General features: G+C 37.9%; 1 protein-coding gene across 1 annotated transcript in view; it reads left to right on the top strand.

Moving 5' to 3' along the window:
- The window catches only part of Naam (Nicotinamide amidase), a 53962-nt gene extending 39528 nt beyond the window's left edge, over nucleotides 1-14434 (top strand). The window contains exons 6-9 of the mRNA XM_083119530.1: nucleotides 182-310; nucleotides 731-899; nucleotides 7144-7286; nucleotides 10560-14434. Coding sequence (XP_082975656.1) covers nucleotides 182-310; nucleotides 731-899; nucleotides 7144-7286; nucleotides 10560-10646 — 528 coding nt within the window. The 3' untranslated portion in view covers nucleotides 10647-14434. The remainder of the gene's footprint in view (nucleotides 1-181; nucleotides 311-730; nucleotides 900-7143; nucleotides 7287-10559) is intronic.
- Nucleotides 14435-15219: the final 785 nt, after the last annotated feature.

The following is a 15219-nucleotide window of genomic DNA, read 5'->3' as shown; positions in this document are numbered from 1 at the left end:
GTTAATTTTATTACGTGTGAAAATGTATTTTGAAACACACACTATATTGAAATTTACGAAATTTTCAGAGAACATTCACTTTTTATGGATGAACTTTTTAAAATGACAAATGTAGATACCAGTATATTTTCTATACATTTTATTATCTTGTTTATAATTAATTGTGATCGTTGATTCTCAGGTGACAGCTGAGGAGGCAAAAACTTTTGATACAGTTGTGTTTGAAGGTCCTCCACTGACGATGCAAAAGTTGTGGCCACGCCATTGTGTGCAAGAGACGTGGGGAGCAGAGTTGCATAAGGACCTGAAGGTAACACCATTTCTGTTATAAGTTTGTGCCGAAACTGTTATTTCTAATTAGAAATATGCTAGTGTAACATATTTGTAAACTGGAAAGAAACAATAATATAACAGTAGCCCAACAAATAACAAGCAAAGCGATAGTGAAAGCAATGCGACACAAAGCTCCAAATTGTAAATACATTAATTATGCACAGTTGTCTGCAGTTTTGACACTGAAGTTGAAACTTTAGTATTTGACTTGGGAACTTATTAAATTGCTTTGATAATCTGTTGACCATTGATCACTGGATAAAGAAACTTGGCCTCCTCACCCTTGCACCTCCCTAAATATATTTATTTAATGAAAATGTTCTTGCCAAGTTTACAAGAAATTGCATTTTCAGACCTATTTGATGTTACCACTTAACAATCTTACTCTTGATTCCAGGTTGCAGATAATGCAATTTTCATTCGTAAAGGAACAAATTCTGCTGTAGATTCTTATTCAGTGTTCTGGGATAATAATAAATTATCACAGACTACCTTAGATGACCTTCTTCAGGAGAAGAAAGTTACCGACCTGTTCCTTTGTGGTGTGGCCTATGATGTTTGTGTAGGTAAGTGCTGTAATAGGTTATTGATTGATTGGTCTTTATCAAAACACACTAATATAAATAACTGTCTTGAAGAAGTTTGTCATGTTGAGCTGAAATCTCCTTGTAGGAAGTTGTAAGTAGCAGTAAGACACATTACCAGAACAGCATTGCCAAATCAAACTACACCTCACACATTTTTAGGAAACAATTTGTATAGTGGAATCATAAGCAAAGGAACCTGCACAGAACCGTGTGTGTTGTGTACATCCTACTCACATGAGTAGAGGAGGGGCAGAGTGGAGCAGGCTTCACCGTGGGCTGAGCTGAAGGGATGGAGGGGAATATGTACAAAGGCTTCTGGCCGAAAGTTCTTTGTTTGTGGTCATTCTGTACAAGTAATTTAGACAAAAGTAAAGTTTTCCACCTTTAGTAAATTAAATACAGATTTGAGAAAGAATTGTCCTACAGGGAAAGAAACAACTTTTTTACTTCCAATTTACTTCTGATCTCAACATGTGGAGGACCAAAATTTGTCTAGTCATTGTTACTTCCTTCCCTCTAACTTGTGGCATGTTTGAGTTAGCCATTGTACAGAACAGCTGTGTAGTGTAGTGTGATACATTAATTTGCTAGAACACACAAATCATGTTAGCATGTACTATCTTGGATCCCGGTTCATTTAACTGTCCTGCATACACCATTGCCATATGGATGCAGTGAGAGCAGAGCTCTACACATTAATGACTTCAGCCATAGAGGAATTGGCCCTTTTACCGCAAAGAGTTGCCTCCCAGGTACCCATTGATGAGAGCCTCAGCACCTATTAATCAGGGCCAGAAAAATTCTCTCTCAGAGCACCCAACTGGAAAATTGAAACTCCAGTCCGTCCCATTTATCTCTGGAGCAGACGAACGAAAACAAGTCTGCGCAAGTAGTGACGCAAGACTGCTCCACCAATGAACATGTGAGCAGAATGGTATTGCATGGAATGGGGGGGGAGCATGTACTACTTCGCTCTGGCCGCTAGTCCTTCCCCCCCACTCTTCTGGCGCTGTGCAAGACACTGTTCCAGAGATAGCTGGGACAGAGTGTAGTTCTCCTGCATGGTAGTCAGATGCTCTGCCAACAGGTCCACCTGTAAAAGATGTTGGTTTCCACGAACTTTGTAACGACCCTATGTGGTCACCATATTATATTTTTGTTAATCTTTTATCTCTTCGAGATCAAAGGTGGTACAGGTAAATGCATGTGTGCGGTGCAGGAAAAAGCCCGTGTGTGGTACAGGTATATGCACGTAGGGGTTATAGGTAAAGACACATGTGCTAACAGACATTCTTATATTGAGATTATAATAAACTAATATATACAATATATATATATCTGGTGTAACCTTTTATTATCCCAGTAAGCCCTGAGATATTTGAGTCTATGTTCAACTACTGGCAAGAAGTTAGACTGTTGCCGTCCCCCTAATTGAAGTGTTTAAAGTGTGGTAATTGCATGTAGGGGGTACCCGACGGACGTTGCAAAAGTTTTTGGTGCTCATAACATGGGGCCCGAATTGTGAAGACTGTAACCAGTAAGCCAGTGGGGGCCTACTGGTTACAGTAGGCAAAATTGTAGCTATTGCTACAAGGACTAGAAGGGGCTCATTAGTGCTAGTGTTAGTTTTCGTCCCAGGAATTCACGAAGCTAAAGACATAGTGTGGTGTATTGGGAGAAACCATAGACAGAGTGCCAAAATAAAAAAGGACGTGTCCAGTATGAACTTAAGAAGCAGAGGGAGGAAAACCGTAGATGAAGAGACTGGGTTCGGATGCTGTGAGGATACCGGAGGAGAGATGGAGTCTTTCCAGTGTTGCCATGTTTGCAGAAGTTCCATTGGAGATGTGAGGGGCAAGAAGAGACCTCAATGTCCACTGCAGAGTCCAGATGCAAGACTTGCTCATCAGTTTCCTTGATGGCCTCCAAGTACTCCAAGTAAGACACCACCAGACCATTGGCTATTAGAATGGTTAATGAAAGATAAAGAGGAGAGAAAGAAAGAGATGGCTTAATTAGGAAATGCTACAAAGAAAGAGATAATGGAGCTAAGACAAGTAGTGGAGTCTATGGAGGAAAGAAGGTTCCTAGAAAAGGAAGAAGAATCAGCCCGAATTAGAGAAGAGAGAGCTCAGAGAGAAAGAAGCCAAAATACTAGAGAAAGTGGAACATCTTGAGTTTCTTTGTAGTTTCCAAGAGAAAGTATTAAATGTGGTGCAAGAAAATGTAAGAAGTATTCTAGATTCTAGAACCTTATAATCAATGGCGAGTCCAGGTAGATGAGAAACTCAATGCCAATTCGAAAGTTATTCAGGTTCTTGTAGAAAAAGAGGAGTCACATGATGACAATGTGAAGAAAATGGAAGAAAGGACTGACAAATTAGAGAAAGCAGTCCAGGAACAAAAAGAATGGGAGAGAGCAGTGGAAGAAAAGATTGGTTTCTTGTAAGAAGGAGCTAAAAGAATAGAAGCTGTTCTTCGAAGAGAAATGAGGGAGCAGAATGAATTGATCCTTCAAAGATTCAAGGGCCCACAGATAGAGGTTCATAGACTTTGAGGAGCATCAAGAGATGTTAGTGATGCAGAGTCGAACTCCGGGATTCAAGATAGATGCTTAGATCCTAAAAACAAGAACTTTGAACCTGTTCGATTTGCTAAAAATCCCTTCGCTAAAGATTTAACTAATGTAGATGGTAGAAAAAGACCGAAAGAGAGATACCGTCTTGAAGAAGGATCTCCTCCTAGACAAAGACACTTTCAAGATGCCTAGGGTGTCTGATATTGCTTCTCTTCCCAAATTTAAGGGAGACACAGAAGCGCAATCAGCCGAGAAGTACTCGAGAGAGTTTGCTTTGAGATTATGCAAGTACCTGATCGTTACCACGTTACTTCCTCGTTTGTTCGAAGGCAAAGCTGAACGTTGGTTGGCCGGTAACATAGATGACTTCAAAGACTATGAAGATTTCTGTGATATGTTTAGAGAAGAATTTGCCTCTAAGAGAGCCAAAGAGAAACAGTTGTCTGCAGTTAGAAATAGGCGATACTCTAGGCTAGTTCACGACAATTTAGAAAGTTACGCTTGGAGTGTTTTTGCAGCTTATCGTAATCTGGTGGAGAACTTCCATGAAGGTGAAGTTATAAATTTGATTATCGGACAACTGCCGTTACGAGTGCATAACCTTTGCTTGGCTCATTTACCCAAGACTATGAGCAAGTTGGCTCATTTCTTAAGAGATTTTGATATGTTTGATGAGCTAGATGCATGGAAAGGCAGAGAAGACACTAGAAGAAGAAATGTTAGCAACCAGAATAATATTAGAGTGCGAAATGTTGAAGCCGGAACTGATCAACCAAGCAGAACTTTCCAACAAGGTAGAAGGGCTAGCGAGCAATATGGCTGAAGACCGTGGCGTTCAAGAGGAGATTTTTCTAGGGGCCATTTCCAGAGAGACGAGGACAGAAATTGGAGATCCTCGGCCGGAAGAGAAGGAAGTCCAGTCCAACGTAGTTCCAGATGTTACTCTTCTAGAAACTCAGATCGCAGTAGTGAACCCCCTGATCCTGGAGAGGTACAGACTGTGGAGCGGCTAGGCACTCCGGGTACAGTTCGCAAATTTACCAGTAACCAGAGGTCACAATCATGTCAGACCAACTAGTCTCCCCCATTTTCCATAGCCAAGCAGCCAGAAGGACAAGATGAGAAATAGTGAAAGAGATATAGATTCAGATTTACAAAAAAAATTCTGAAATTTAAACTCTTTAACTTTCTTCAAAAATTTTGCCCAAGAGAGGGGCCTATGTAACGACCCTGTGTGGTCGCCATATATTTTGTTAACAAGGTTTGGTTAAAGAATGCATGCTAAATTGCCCTGCAATGCATATGCTTTGTTTTTAAATCCTACTTGTTCTTTGAACGTTAATAATTATCTTTTACATAGTTAAACCCATTGTTAGTAATGCAGAGTTCTGCGTGACTCATTATTAATTGTATTGTCTAAATGCACACAGTTTTAGTTTATGTTAACACGTGCATCTAGTGATTTTCCCACTAGTGTTTTCTCATTATCAAACCATGATAATTCTCGGTACGGAGTTTGCAACATGTAAACAAAAAGTGAGTTGGCAACGCATACTCTTAGATTTTCCGCCGCCTGTGCACCACCGCGAGTATAAAGCCAGCGCAGGGAGACCAGGAGCTCAGTTGGCTCCCTGATGTCAACGGGCAAACTTCCAGGGTAAACCGGCCTCCCAGCCAGAAGCCTAGCAACCATTCCAGAAGGAAGAAGGGAGAAAAAAGAAGAAGAGCAGCCTAGCAGCAACCTACCTACCTGGTCCAATCGCCTCGGCTGATAGGTGCTCAGGTTCTACCTGCCCGGCTTGACTGGGAGTACCAGGACCATTCCTTCTTAACCTGCCGTCCCTGAATAGGAGACTCCGGTTGGCTTGCCAATTTCCAGCTAACACCGGGGGTGTCGTGGCATCCTTTGATCCTATCTCTGAAGTGTCCTGCTCGGTGGGGGTACCGATTGGCTACAGCCAGTTCCCGGCTGTGGTTGGCGGTACCGCTTGCCTTCTACTTTTTCTTACAGGGGAGCCTGTGATGTCGGCAGCGATCAACGCCCTAAATAAAATTAGGTCCCCGTACTCCCCCTGGTGCCTCACTGCGAGGAATAAATTGGATGTTCCCTGCCCCCCCCCCACCTTATCTCTTAAGAGATCAAAGGTGGTAAAGGTAAATACACGTGCGTGGTGCAGGTAAAAGCCCATGTGTGGTACAGGTATATGCACATAGGGGTTATAGGTAAAGACACGTGTGCTAACAGACATTCTTATATTGAGATTATAATAAACTAATATATATATATATATATATATAAAGGTAAAATGCTCCCCTGTGCTTAGCACTACGCCATGAAGGTGTATAGGGGGTGTGGGGGTAACGCCCCACACTTTCTTGATCCGGTCGTGAGTGGGGATGATGTGATCAGCATCACGCCCCTGACCACCTTTACCCCCCAGGGTTTCCCCCAGGTACCCATGTTATTCGACGCTGGGTGGGTGCCGGAGCCGCTTCCAATGCTACAAAAGTTCCCGGATTTGAACCGGCCGGGTTATCGAACCCGGGACCTTGAGCATGGTAGTCAGACACGTTACAGACTGAGCCAAAAGCTGGTGTAACCTTACTTTATCCCAGTAAGCCCTGAGATATTTGAGTCTATGTTCAACGACTGGTAAGAAGTTAGCACTTATGGGTAGACTTTTGCCGTCCTCCTAATTGAAGTGTTTAAAGTGTGGTAATTGCGTGTAGGGGGTACCCGACGGACTTTGCAACTTTCATCTTTCCATGGTCATGAAGTAAGTAAACAGGTGTTCTAAAACTAAAATTTAAACTTTGGCACAACAGCCCCTGAAGGGCCAGGGCCTGAGCAGCTTTCTCATTGGGTGAAGCATGGTCAGCGTATCGAGTCCCATCAACCATGTCTCCTGACTTTTAAGACTGGAGTCTTTTGGAGGACTCCCACCAGGAATTGGACACAGAAAATGCTAGAACCCAATAACTTTCCAAGGACCAGGGTGTTCCAGGTCACTTGCTGCATGTGATCAACATCCTGTTAACCTACTAGATGCGAGATTTTAGTACTTGTTCAAGCAACTTCCCAATTGATGCTGAGTCGGTAACACACATAAAAATCCTCTACTTGAAACTGAATGTACATGCCAAGCAGATTTTCATTGGGTTATCACTCAGAATTCTGTCACCATTGTTATCTGGCACTCTGTATTCGATTCTGCTACCCTTTCTTTTAAGATGGTTGTAAAAATTTTAGACTCTCACCAAAGTTTGATCCCAGGCCAAAGGCAACACTCTAGATGCAAACTTAAATTTTGTAATTTTCCTCGCCATTCTGCCACTACTTTTCTGTAATTAAGGATCAACTAAAAGTTAAAAGAACAAAAATCGGTAACTTACGTGTGTGAGCAGGAGATTATTCGAACTACGTTTCGAAGGTTATACTACCTCCTTCTTCAGGTTGAAACGATGCTTTCAGACACCTGACATGGTGCCTCGTCGAAAGTGTAATTAAGGAGCTTGGCATTTCTTCTCCCTGATAATTATCACTATGTCTATGAGTAGAAGACCAAATGAAATGCTTGTGTATTTGAGAGTGTGTTGTGACAAAATATTCACACTGTCTCAATATGTGCATTTTTATCTTCACAGGTTACACAGCAATTGATGCTCTGGAAATGGGTTACAGAACTGTAGTTATTGATGATGCCTGCAGAGGTGTCAGTGTTGAAGATATAGAAAATACTAAAGCCAAGATCGTCGGCAGTTATGGAGTTATTGTGAAGTCTAATCAGGTAAGGATTGAATGATATTTTTATGTAATACATGATCATTGATTCAAAAGATCAATAAGTAATCCAGTTCTTTCATCATACAAAATGATATTTATTGCTTTACTATATTTTTTCTCAGTCTCTGCCTCAAAGAACACATCTATTTTCATTTTGTCCCCTTTTTCCATTTTCATTAACCTATCACCGAATGTCTGATTGGTGAATTAACTTATAACTGATTGTTAGGTTGGTGACATTAACATATAAGCACATAAAATTTCCTTCATTGTTATATTGTATAGGGATGGACAGATTGATTATCAGTATCAGCCAATATAAGAATATTGATTTATCAGTTTATCGGTAAAATTACTGATAATGTTACCGATCTGATATATCTATAAATATCATAGTTAAGTGCAAAATGCTGCCATTTGGTTATAATTTTATGGATATAATATATAACCTACATGCTGTAGGTTTTTTAAAATTTAATTATATATATATATATTTTTTAATTACAAACAAATGTCTAAACATACAGTCTGGTAACATATATTTTTTGAACCATTCAGGGCTTTCAAGGACCATTTGGAATTTTATATGGGATCGGTAGAATATCAGTAATGGTAAATTTTATATCAGTATCTGCCAAAAGTTCACATTGATTCATCCCTATTATATTGTGAGAATCGTGCATAATTGTGATTTTTCTCTATCCACTGCAACGTGCAATTTTTGCAATACCTGAATCAACAATGAAGTGTTGGGCACAAGCCTTGCTTCCAAAAAGAAAGAAATATATAGTTAACAAACATAGAAACACCACTTTTGATGTAGAAATTTGAAAAATTCAGGCTCTGTCTGGACTCGAACCTGGGTCTGTGGAATACCGTGTGTAGCTCTTCCAACTGAGCTATCGAGCAAGCCCTGGCTCTGTCTCTGTTTTACCTGTGTGGAGTTGTGTGTGCCAGAGACCTGGGTTTATGTCCTCGTCAAGCATGCAATTTTTGCTCACAATTTTTGATGTACATTTTAGGAGAACACGTGCTCAGTAGTTTTGTGTAATGCAGTAATAGAATTTTGATACTACTCTATCAAACGCACCCAACTGCATCTATATGAAGACTATATCTATATCGTCTTAACTGATTGGCTGGTGGGCAACATTAACTAATCAGTGTCTTATTTGTGACATTAACCCATCATCAGTTACTTCATTCATGACATTCGCCTATCGTTGATAGTAGTTTGCATACTGATACCAGTGTTCGGAAGTAACTCAGTTACAAGTAACAGTTACTTTTTTGAAGAAATGTAACTAACTAGTTACTTGTAAAATCAAGTAGCTGCAACTATAACAGAGTTACTTTTTCCAATAGAAGTAATGTTTCAACAGTTACTTCATGACACTAAGTTGCTATATGTGTGTCATAAATTATTGGTGATTTTGGACTTAAAGTGAACCAGAACCATTGACAAATTACTAGTTTCTGCTGCGATAATGTCCATCCATTGTTACATCAATTCTTGCAAACAATAGATGAAGAGGAAAAGAGAAAGTTGTTGAACTAAATTTGTCTTCTGTCTGTGGCCAGTCGGTAGGCTCCGGGTGACAGGTTTATCGCATGTTTCATCTATCATTTGGTAGTCCTCAATTCCAAAGCAATATGCCCACAGGAAGGATGGGGGGGATTTCCCAGAAGCAGGAAGCTTAGATTAGGAGGAGAAGTCTTTACTATTGCTGACAGTTTGCATTATCAGTTGTGTGCTGTGAAGTGTGTCTTGTTTCTGTAGTTTGTTCATCTGTGGCCTTATAATTTTCCCCCTTGTATAAGCAGCATATGTTAGTTTTTTCCCCTTTGCTAGAATACTGGATTAAAATGAAAAGAGACATACTGCAATATTCCAATGTTTTTTACGAAAGAAATTGACGATACTGGTACTATGAATGAAACTGAAGAAGACGAGAGCTAGCAAGTGCGCATGTGAATGGAAAATAATGTTATTGCTTCTACGTGATTTCATTAATCTCAATTCCTGGTAATTTAAAAATGGAAGTAAAAATATTTCTGGTTAGAATTCGCTAATTTAAGATTCCTCATCATTTCTGAAAATTTTGAAAAAATAATATATTTTGATAAGTGCTGTTCGTTTAAGATGTAAATGAGAAGCCAATTTCCTAAAATGAAAGACGAGACAGATCTTTACATTGGATTCAATAATAATAATAATAATAATAAATTGCATTGTGATTGATACAACAGTGAATTACAATACTCGTGTGGCAAACCAATGAATCAAGATGACCCCTAGCCATCATTCTCACTGCTTTATGTAATCATTTTGTACAAAGCTACTTTTGAAGATAAGTGACTCATAAAATGGAGATGTGGTTCAACCCCCGTAAATTGTGGAGGTATCCATACCCCCCTTCCCCCCGCATCCCTCTAGCAGACACAAAGTAACAGACACACATAAGTGAGCGAGTGTGAGAAACCAGTATGTTCGATGGTGTAAAATCATGTTATTTCTATACAGTTTCTAGAAATCCTCCCCAATAGAAATTCCTTAAATACAACGACGACAATAAATATAAATATATGGAGACTTATATTGTGTACCACTAACATAAGAAAAAAACACAAATTATTTTATTACAATTAATGATTGATGTTTGTAATTTGTTTGAAGGAAATTTCCAGTAGAAACTGAGTTACTTTCTAAAATGAGTAACTAACTAGTTACCATTTAAAAAGTAACTTTCCGAACACTGACTGATACACAACATTAGACTTGAAATGCATCCAGTCTATCTTAACAGATTGGCTAATGAGTGACTGTAATGTATTGCCAGTTGGCAGGTCGATGACATTATTAAGCAATTGCCGATTCTCATGTTGGTGAAATTAACCTATCACCGATTGCCTCATTTATCACATTAACCTTCTCAGATTGTATTATTTGTCATTGGCCTATTGCTGCTTGTCTTGGTGGCATTCACTTGGGAACAAACTAATCAGTAGCATCATTCTGTTAATTGGCCAGTCCTTAAGTGATAAGCACCATGTATCGCTTCTTGAAACCTCATTGAATTTGAAAACAAAATTATGGCTTAAAGTATGCTTAATTGTTAATGCAAGATTAAGAGTTGCTTATTTACACTCGGCAAGTAGAAATAATTGCATTCATGTGTTCCTTTCTGAATGGTTCCACTATCATGAGTTGTTGCTCCAGAATATTTTTATTGCAAGCATCTTTTCCTTTTCTTTCTCAATGCCTTGTATATTCCAGGTGAGGGCCATGGTTGAAGGGAGGGACAGAAGGCCCGAACTAGGATATAAACTAGCTCTTGAACTGCAGAAACGCCCAGCTAAATAGTTGTGTGTTGAATTACTGTGCTAGTTATACATTACTTTGAATTGTTATATAGTGTTCATTATGTTTGACAGTAGTATTTTATCAGAACTTTAGTACACACATTGTTTCATTTTGAAATCCATTAATCTCAGTGATTTAGAAGTCATGCCTAAAGTGGAAGAGTACAAGAATTTTATATTAGTAGAAAATTCAGTATTACTGAAACTAGTATTAAATCTGTTGATCCAGCAGTGACAGGACGTTAAGTGTGTGATACATAGGAAAGTAAAATAGTGGCACTCGTAGCATTTCAAGCTATCCAAATTTGTATCTTTCACTCACGTGGTCAGTTTTAGTGACAGCTGTCACCATTCTCAAACAGCTGTTTTGTTGGTCTGGTATTTTGACTGCTGACACTTTGTGAGAGAAATCAAGAGGCAATTAAAACATTTTTCAGAATCATTGTGATGATTTACAAATAAGTGAATATTAACTGAATATAAATTCTATATTTTCCTTTTTGTGATGGAAAGTTGGAGTAATGCTGAATACACAGTAGTTACACTATATAATCTACTTATTTATTAATGGCTTTTTATATGCACAAACGCTCTGATTGATTGATGCAGTTTATTTATTTTAGTTACTCTTTTGAATATTGGACGGTACAGGATAAAATATATTTCAGAATCATAGAGTTGAAATTTCATCTAAGGAAGTTACATGGCAAAAACAATAATGTTAGTCCCTATGAGGATTGACTAGCAGTCCTCATTGATTTAAAAAAAAATGGATTTCTATAAAGTCATATTTGAAATGTAAATTTTGTGTCCTTCCAATTGCATCTTCTCTACATTTTAAACAGTTAATGAAATAAAGCGATTTTCAGCAGAACTTATTAGCAGCATTGGGATGTAGATAGAAAGGAACAGGTAAATATGTTTTGTTAAAAGGATTTCATTGGTTTGAATGAATAAAACTGAGTAGCTACTCATTTATAAATTTTCAAAAACACACTCTCCATTTAATACAAATGAAATGAGGGGGAACAGCTTCCTCACCGAACACATTCTTGTAAATTGTATGTGCATGAAAAAGTGGCATTACTGAAATGATGGTGCTCTTACTGTGATTGCAGTCCTTTCTTCCACAGAAAGTTTCAGCATCACCTACAATGGTGTTTTTCAGCCACACTCGCACTATCATTTGAATAATTTCATAATTGCTGTGGATGTTTGTGAAGAATTTGGATCAGCGTGTGGCACCAGGTCATAATGAAATGTTGATATATCTATGAGAAATTGCTAGGCTGTGAAGTACAGGAGTAAATGTTCACTTGTTGAGCACCTGTTCCGCCAGTGGTAGATTACCCTGCTCATTTTTACGAGGCATGCCCAGAAAGTATTACCCACTTGGTATTAAAAAGGAACCACAAAAGTTAGTTAAACAAAACCTTTTTTTACTCTGAAAGTACATGTCAATATATTTTCGTACATAGGCGTGCATGACACTGAGGCACTTATCATACACTCAATATACACCTCTGACACTAGTCCATTTAGAAATGCAGTTTCCATATGCTGGAGCTCTTCGTTGTCATCAAAGTGCTTTCCTCCCACAAAACTCCTTTGATTTAGTAAAAAGATGATAATAGCCAGGGGCGAGATCAGGGTTGTAAACTGGGTGCTCGCAAACCTCCCACCTCAATTTCTGGTTTACTCACTACCCACAGAAACTTGTACACAACCACAACCAAGATGCAACTTGCATGACAGCTAACACACAACCGACTTATACCAGACGACCTTGAATGCCACCTGCATATCCTTCCTCTGATTCAGTATCCTTCTGCCAAGGGACTGGGGGCAGAAGTGTACGACGATGTTTACAAAAACTTGTCTCGCGGGACGATAACTGCCCGAGTACCATGGGTGCCTGTGTAGAAAAATAGCTCAAGGTATGTACTTTCAGAGTAAAAAGGTTTGTTTTTATTATTAATATTACCAAACGGATTCTACTTTATGGATGTGCCTCGTATTAATAATACCCATTATACCCCTGCTTTCACCCAACCAGAATTTCTTCTAACGTCTTTTTGGGCTTACTGTTCTTCCTCTTGACAATAAAAGACAGTAAGATATTTGATAACTCAGATTAAAGCACATGTCCCTTAATTTGTATTTTGGACTTCCTGTGTATTCTATGAATTATACTTTTTATACTGGATTCGTTCAACATCAATAGCTAGAATTTAATTATTGTTTGTCGTTCAATAGGCATTGTTAATCAGATGGCCAGATAAAGAGGAATATGAAATAATAATTTCTTCATTATATGCTGTATCTTAAAACCTCAAAATTACTCACTTGTAATATTACACCTCAGTATCCAAAGAATTACTGCCTATCCTTTGCAGTTTCTAGCCATCGTGACTGTTATTTTTGATCCTTGTTCTCAGTGTCTTCTTGCCTCTGACCTCGTTGTTTTGTACGGCACTTGTAGGACACACTTCCACTCGTGATTTGAACTGTGGGGTATGTTACACTTTTGGCCTCAGCATTGTTTACATGGAAATGTGTTTCCGAGTGAATCTTTACAGTGTTGACACGATGGATGTTTGGGGATTGCTTATCAGGGTTGGAATTGACACCAGAAATGGGACACCTATTCGGAGTAGGTTTTTGTAGAATGATTCCCGATGGTCTTGTCGTAAGGGGCATTGAAGAAACAGATGCGTTATTGTTTGGTCAGGTTCCCCATATTGCCAAGTCAAGCATTATACTTCTATTTTATTTTTATTTGTTGCCATGGAATTTTTTTAAGATAATTTATTATTGTCAAAATGTTCTAATAAAGTATCATTTTTGAAGCCTCATATTCCAGATGCATAAATAAAAATACATGCATTCTGTTAAGTCATTGATGATGGTATAAATTTAACATAATGTTAAAAACAGGTTCACATATTTTAAATAACCCATATCAATATAATACATATTAGATGAAGGGCAATATAAAGTTGGTATTATTAGCAGTATTAGACTTCTACTTATTAACAGTTCCTTTCATTAACGTGTAAAACAAATGTTATAGTATTAATATGTTTGAAATGTATTGCATTCCATTGCACTAGATAACTGATATTCATTGTAATCAGTATGTGCAAGTACACTTTCAGAAGTGCATTTTATACTTTTTCTTTTTGTGCTTCCGGAAGAGAAGTGTGTACAAGTTTTGCATTTTTATTTACTTACTGATGCATAGACTGTTATTCTGTATTCCTTGATGTGTACGTGCCCTTACAGGCCTTTAAAGGTGGTATTAGATTTATTAATTTTATACCTAAGACAAAGGTATTTTTATTAATGAAAAGTTTGGAAATATATTTCCAAGGCTTATTTTTTATGATGTGGAAAACTAAAAGCATATCACTAAATATATAATATATGTATGTGTGAAAAGTGCTTCTTGTAGAAAATTGTGAATAATTTCTAGTACATTCCTGTCAATTTGCTGTTGAAAATAAAAGTTTAGTAACTCAAATGCCAGTTCAAATATTCAGTGCATGAAATAGTAACTGTATGATGGCAGGATTTGAAATTATATAGGTCTTGCACAATTTTGTTTGTCTAGTATTCTTACAAGTGTCCAGGTTATAGCATGCAACACATTACTACTTAAAACTTTACATTTAACAAACTTTGCCCTGGAATTCACAGGAAAGAAAAATTACACAAGGAGACAGTTTGCACATTTTTGGACTGAGTGTACTGTTTGAAAGACATTTCTGGCAATCATAATAAAGAAAACTTCAAGAATCACGCCCCTTTAATGCATAACTATTCAAAATTTCCCGATTATTTGAGATCCTGAAAATCAAGAAATCAAGTTGAGATCGGGATTGGAAATTTTCTCTCGATTGTGATACTGACATTTGGGGATCCTACACATCCCTATATTTCAGAAGAAAATATCATTTTTAGAGAGAGCGATGTTGAGTCTAATTGCCTAACCTACTCACATGCAACTTCCTTCAATAATTTTGCAGAAAGAGCAAAAAAAAAAAAAAAAAAAAAAAAAAAAAAACTATTGCGTAACTAACAACCTCCAAAGAAGTGAATGTATTTTTGTAGAGGTCCTCTGAACCTAATTATCTAACCTACTGTGACCAACTTCCTCACTGACTATTTTTACAAGAGGAAACATTGAGTCTGCCTAACCTAGCAGCGAGCATTAAAAAAGGCCGAACATTGCTTACAAAATAACTACTGTGATGTCATACATGATGTAACACTTCTTGCTCTCGCTCGATTTGTGAGAACTGTCACAAACATAATCACAAAATATAATGGCTATAATGAAAACTATATGACCTAAAAGCACACTGATAAAAGTACAGAAAATGTATACTGTATTATATTGCAGAGATATGATGTATGGAGAAAATTCCACATATTGCATGCTTGCAGTTTGATGTTAACGTCAGTTTAAATGTTGTTGCATAAGATCATAGTGTAGATATTTTTTCTTCACTGCAAGTCACATGAACAAGTATGTGCCACCTCTAAGTTTTCCTATTCTTCAAAAATTGAAT

The sequence above is a fragment of the Lepisma saccharinum genome, chromosome 3 (assembly GCF_977018435.1).
Source record: "Lepisma saccharinum chromosome 3, izLepSacc3.1, whole genome shotgun sequence".
NCBI classification, from domain to species: Eukaryota; Metazoa; Arthropoda; class Insecta; order Zygentoma; family Lepismatidae; genus Lepisma; species Lepisma saccharinum.
The sequence above is the reverse complement of the archived record's forward strand: the minus strand, read 5'-3'. Positions and strand labels throughout refer to the sequence as shown.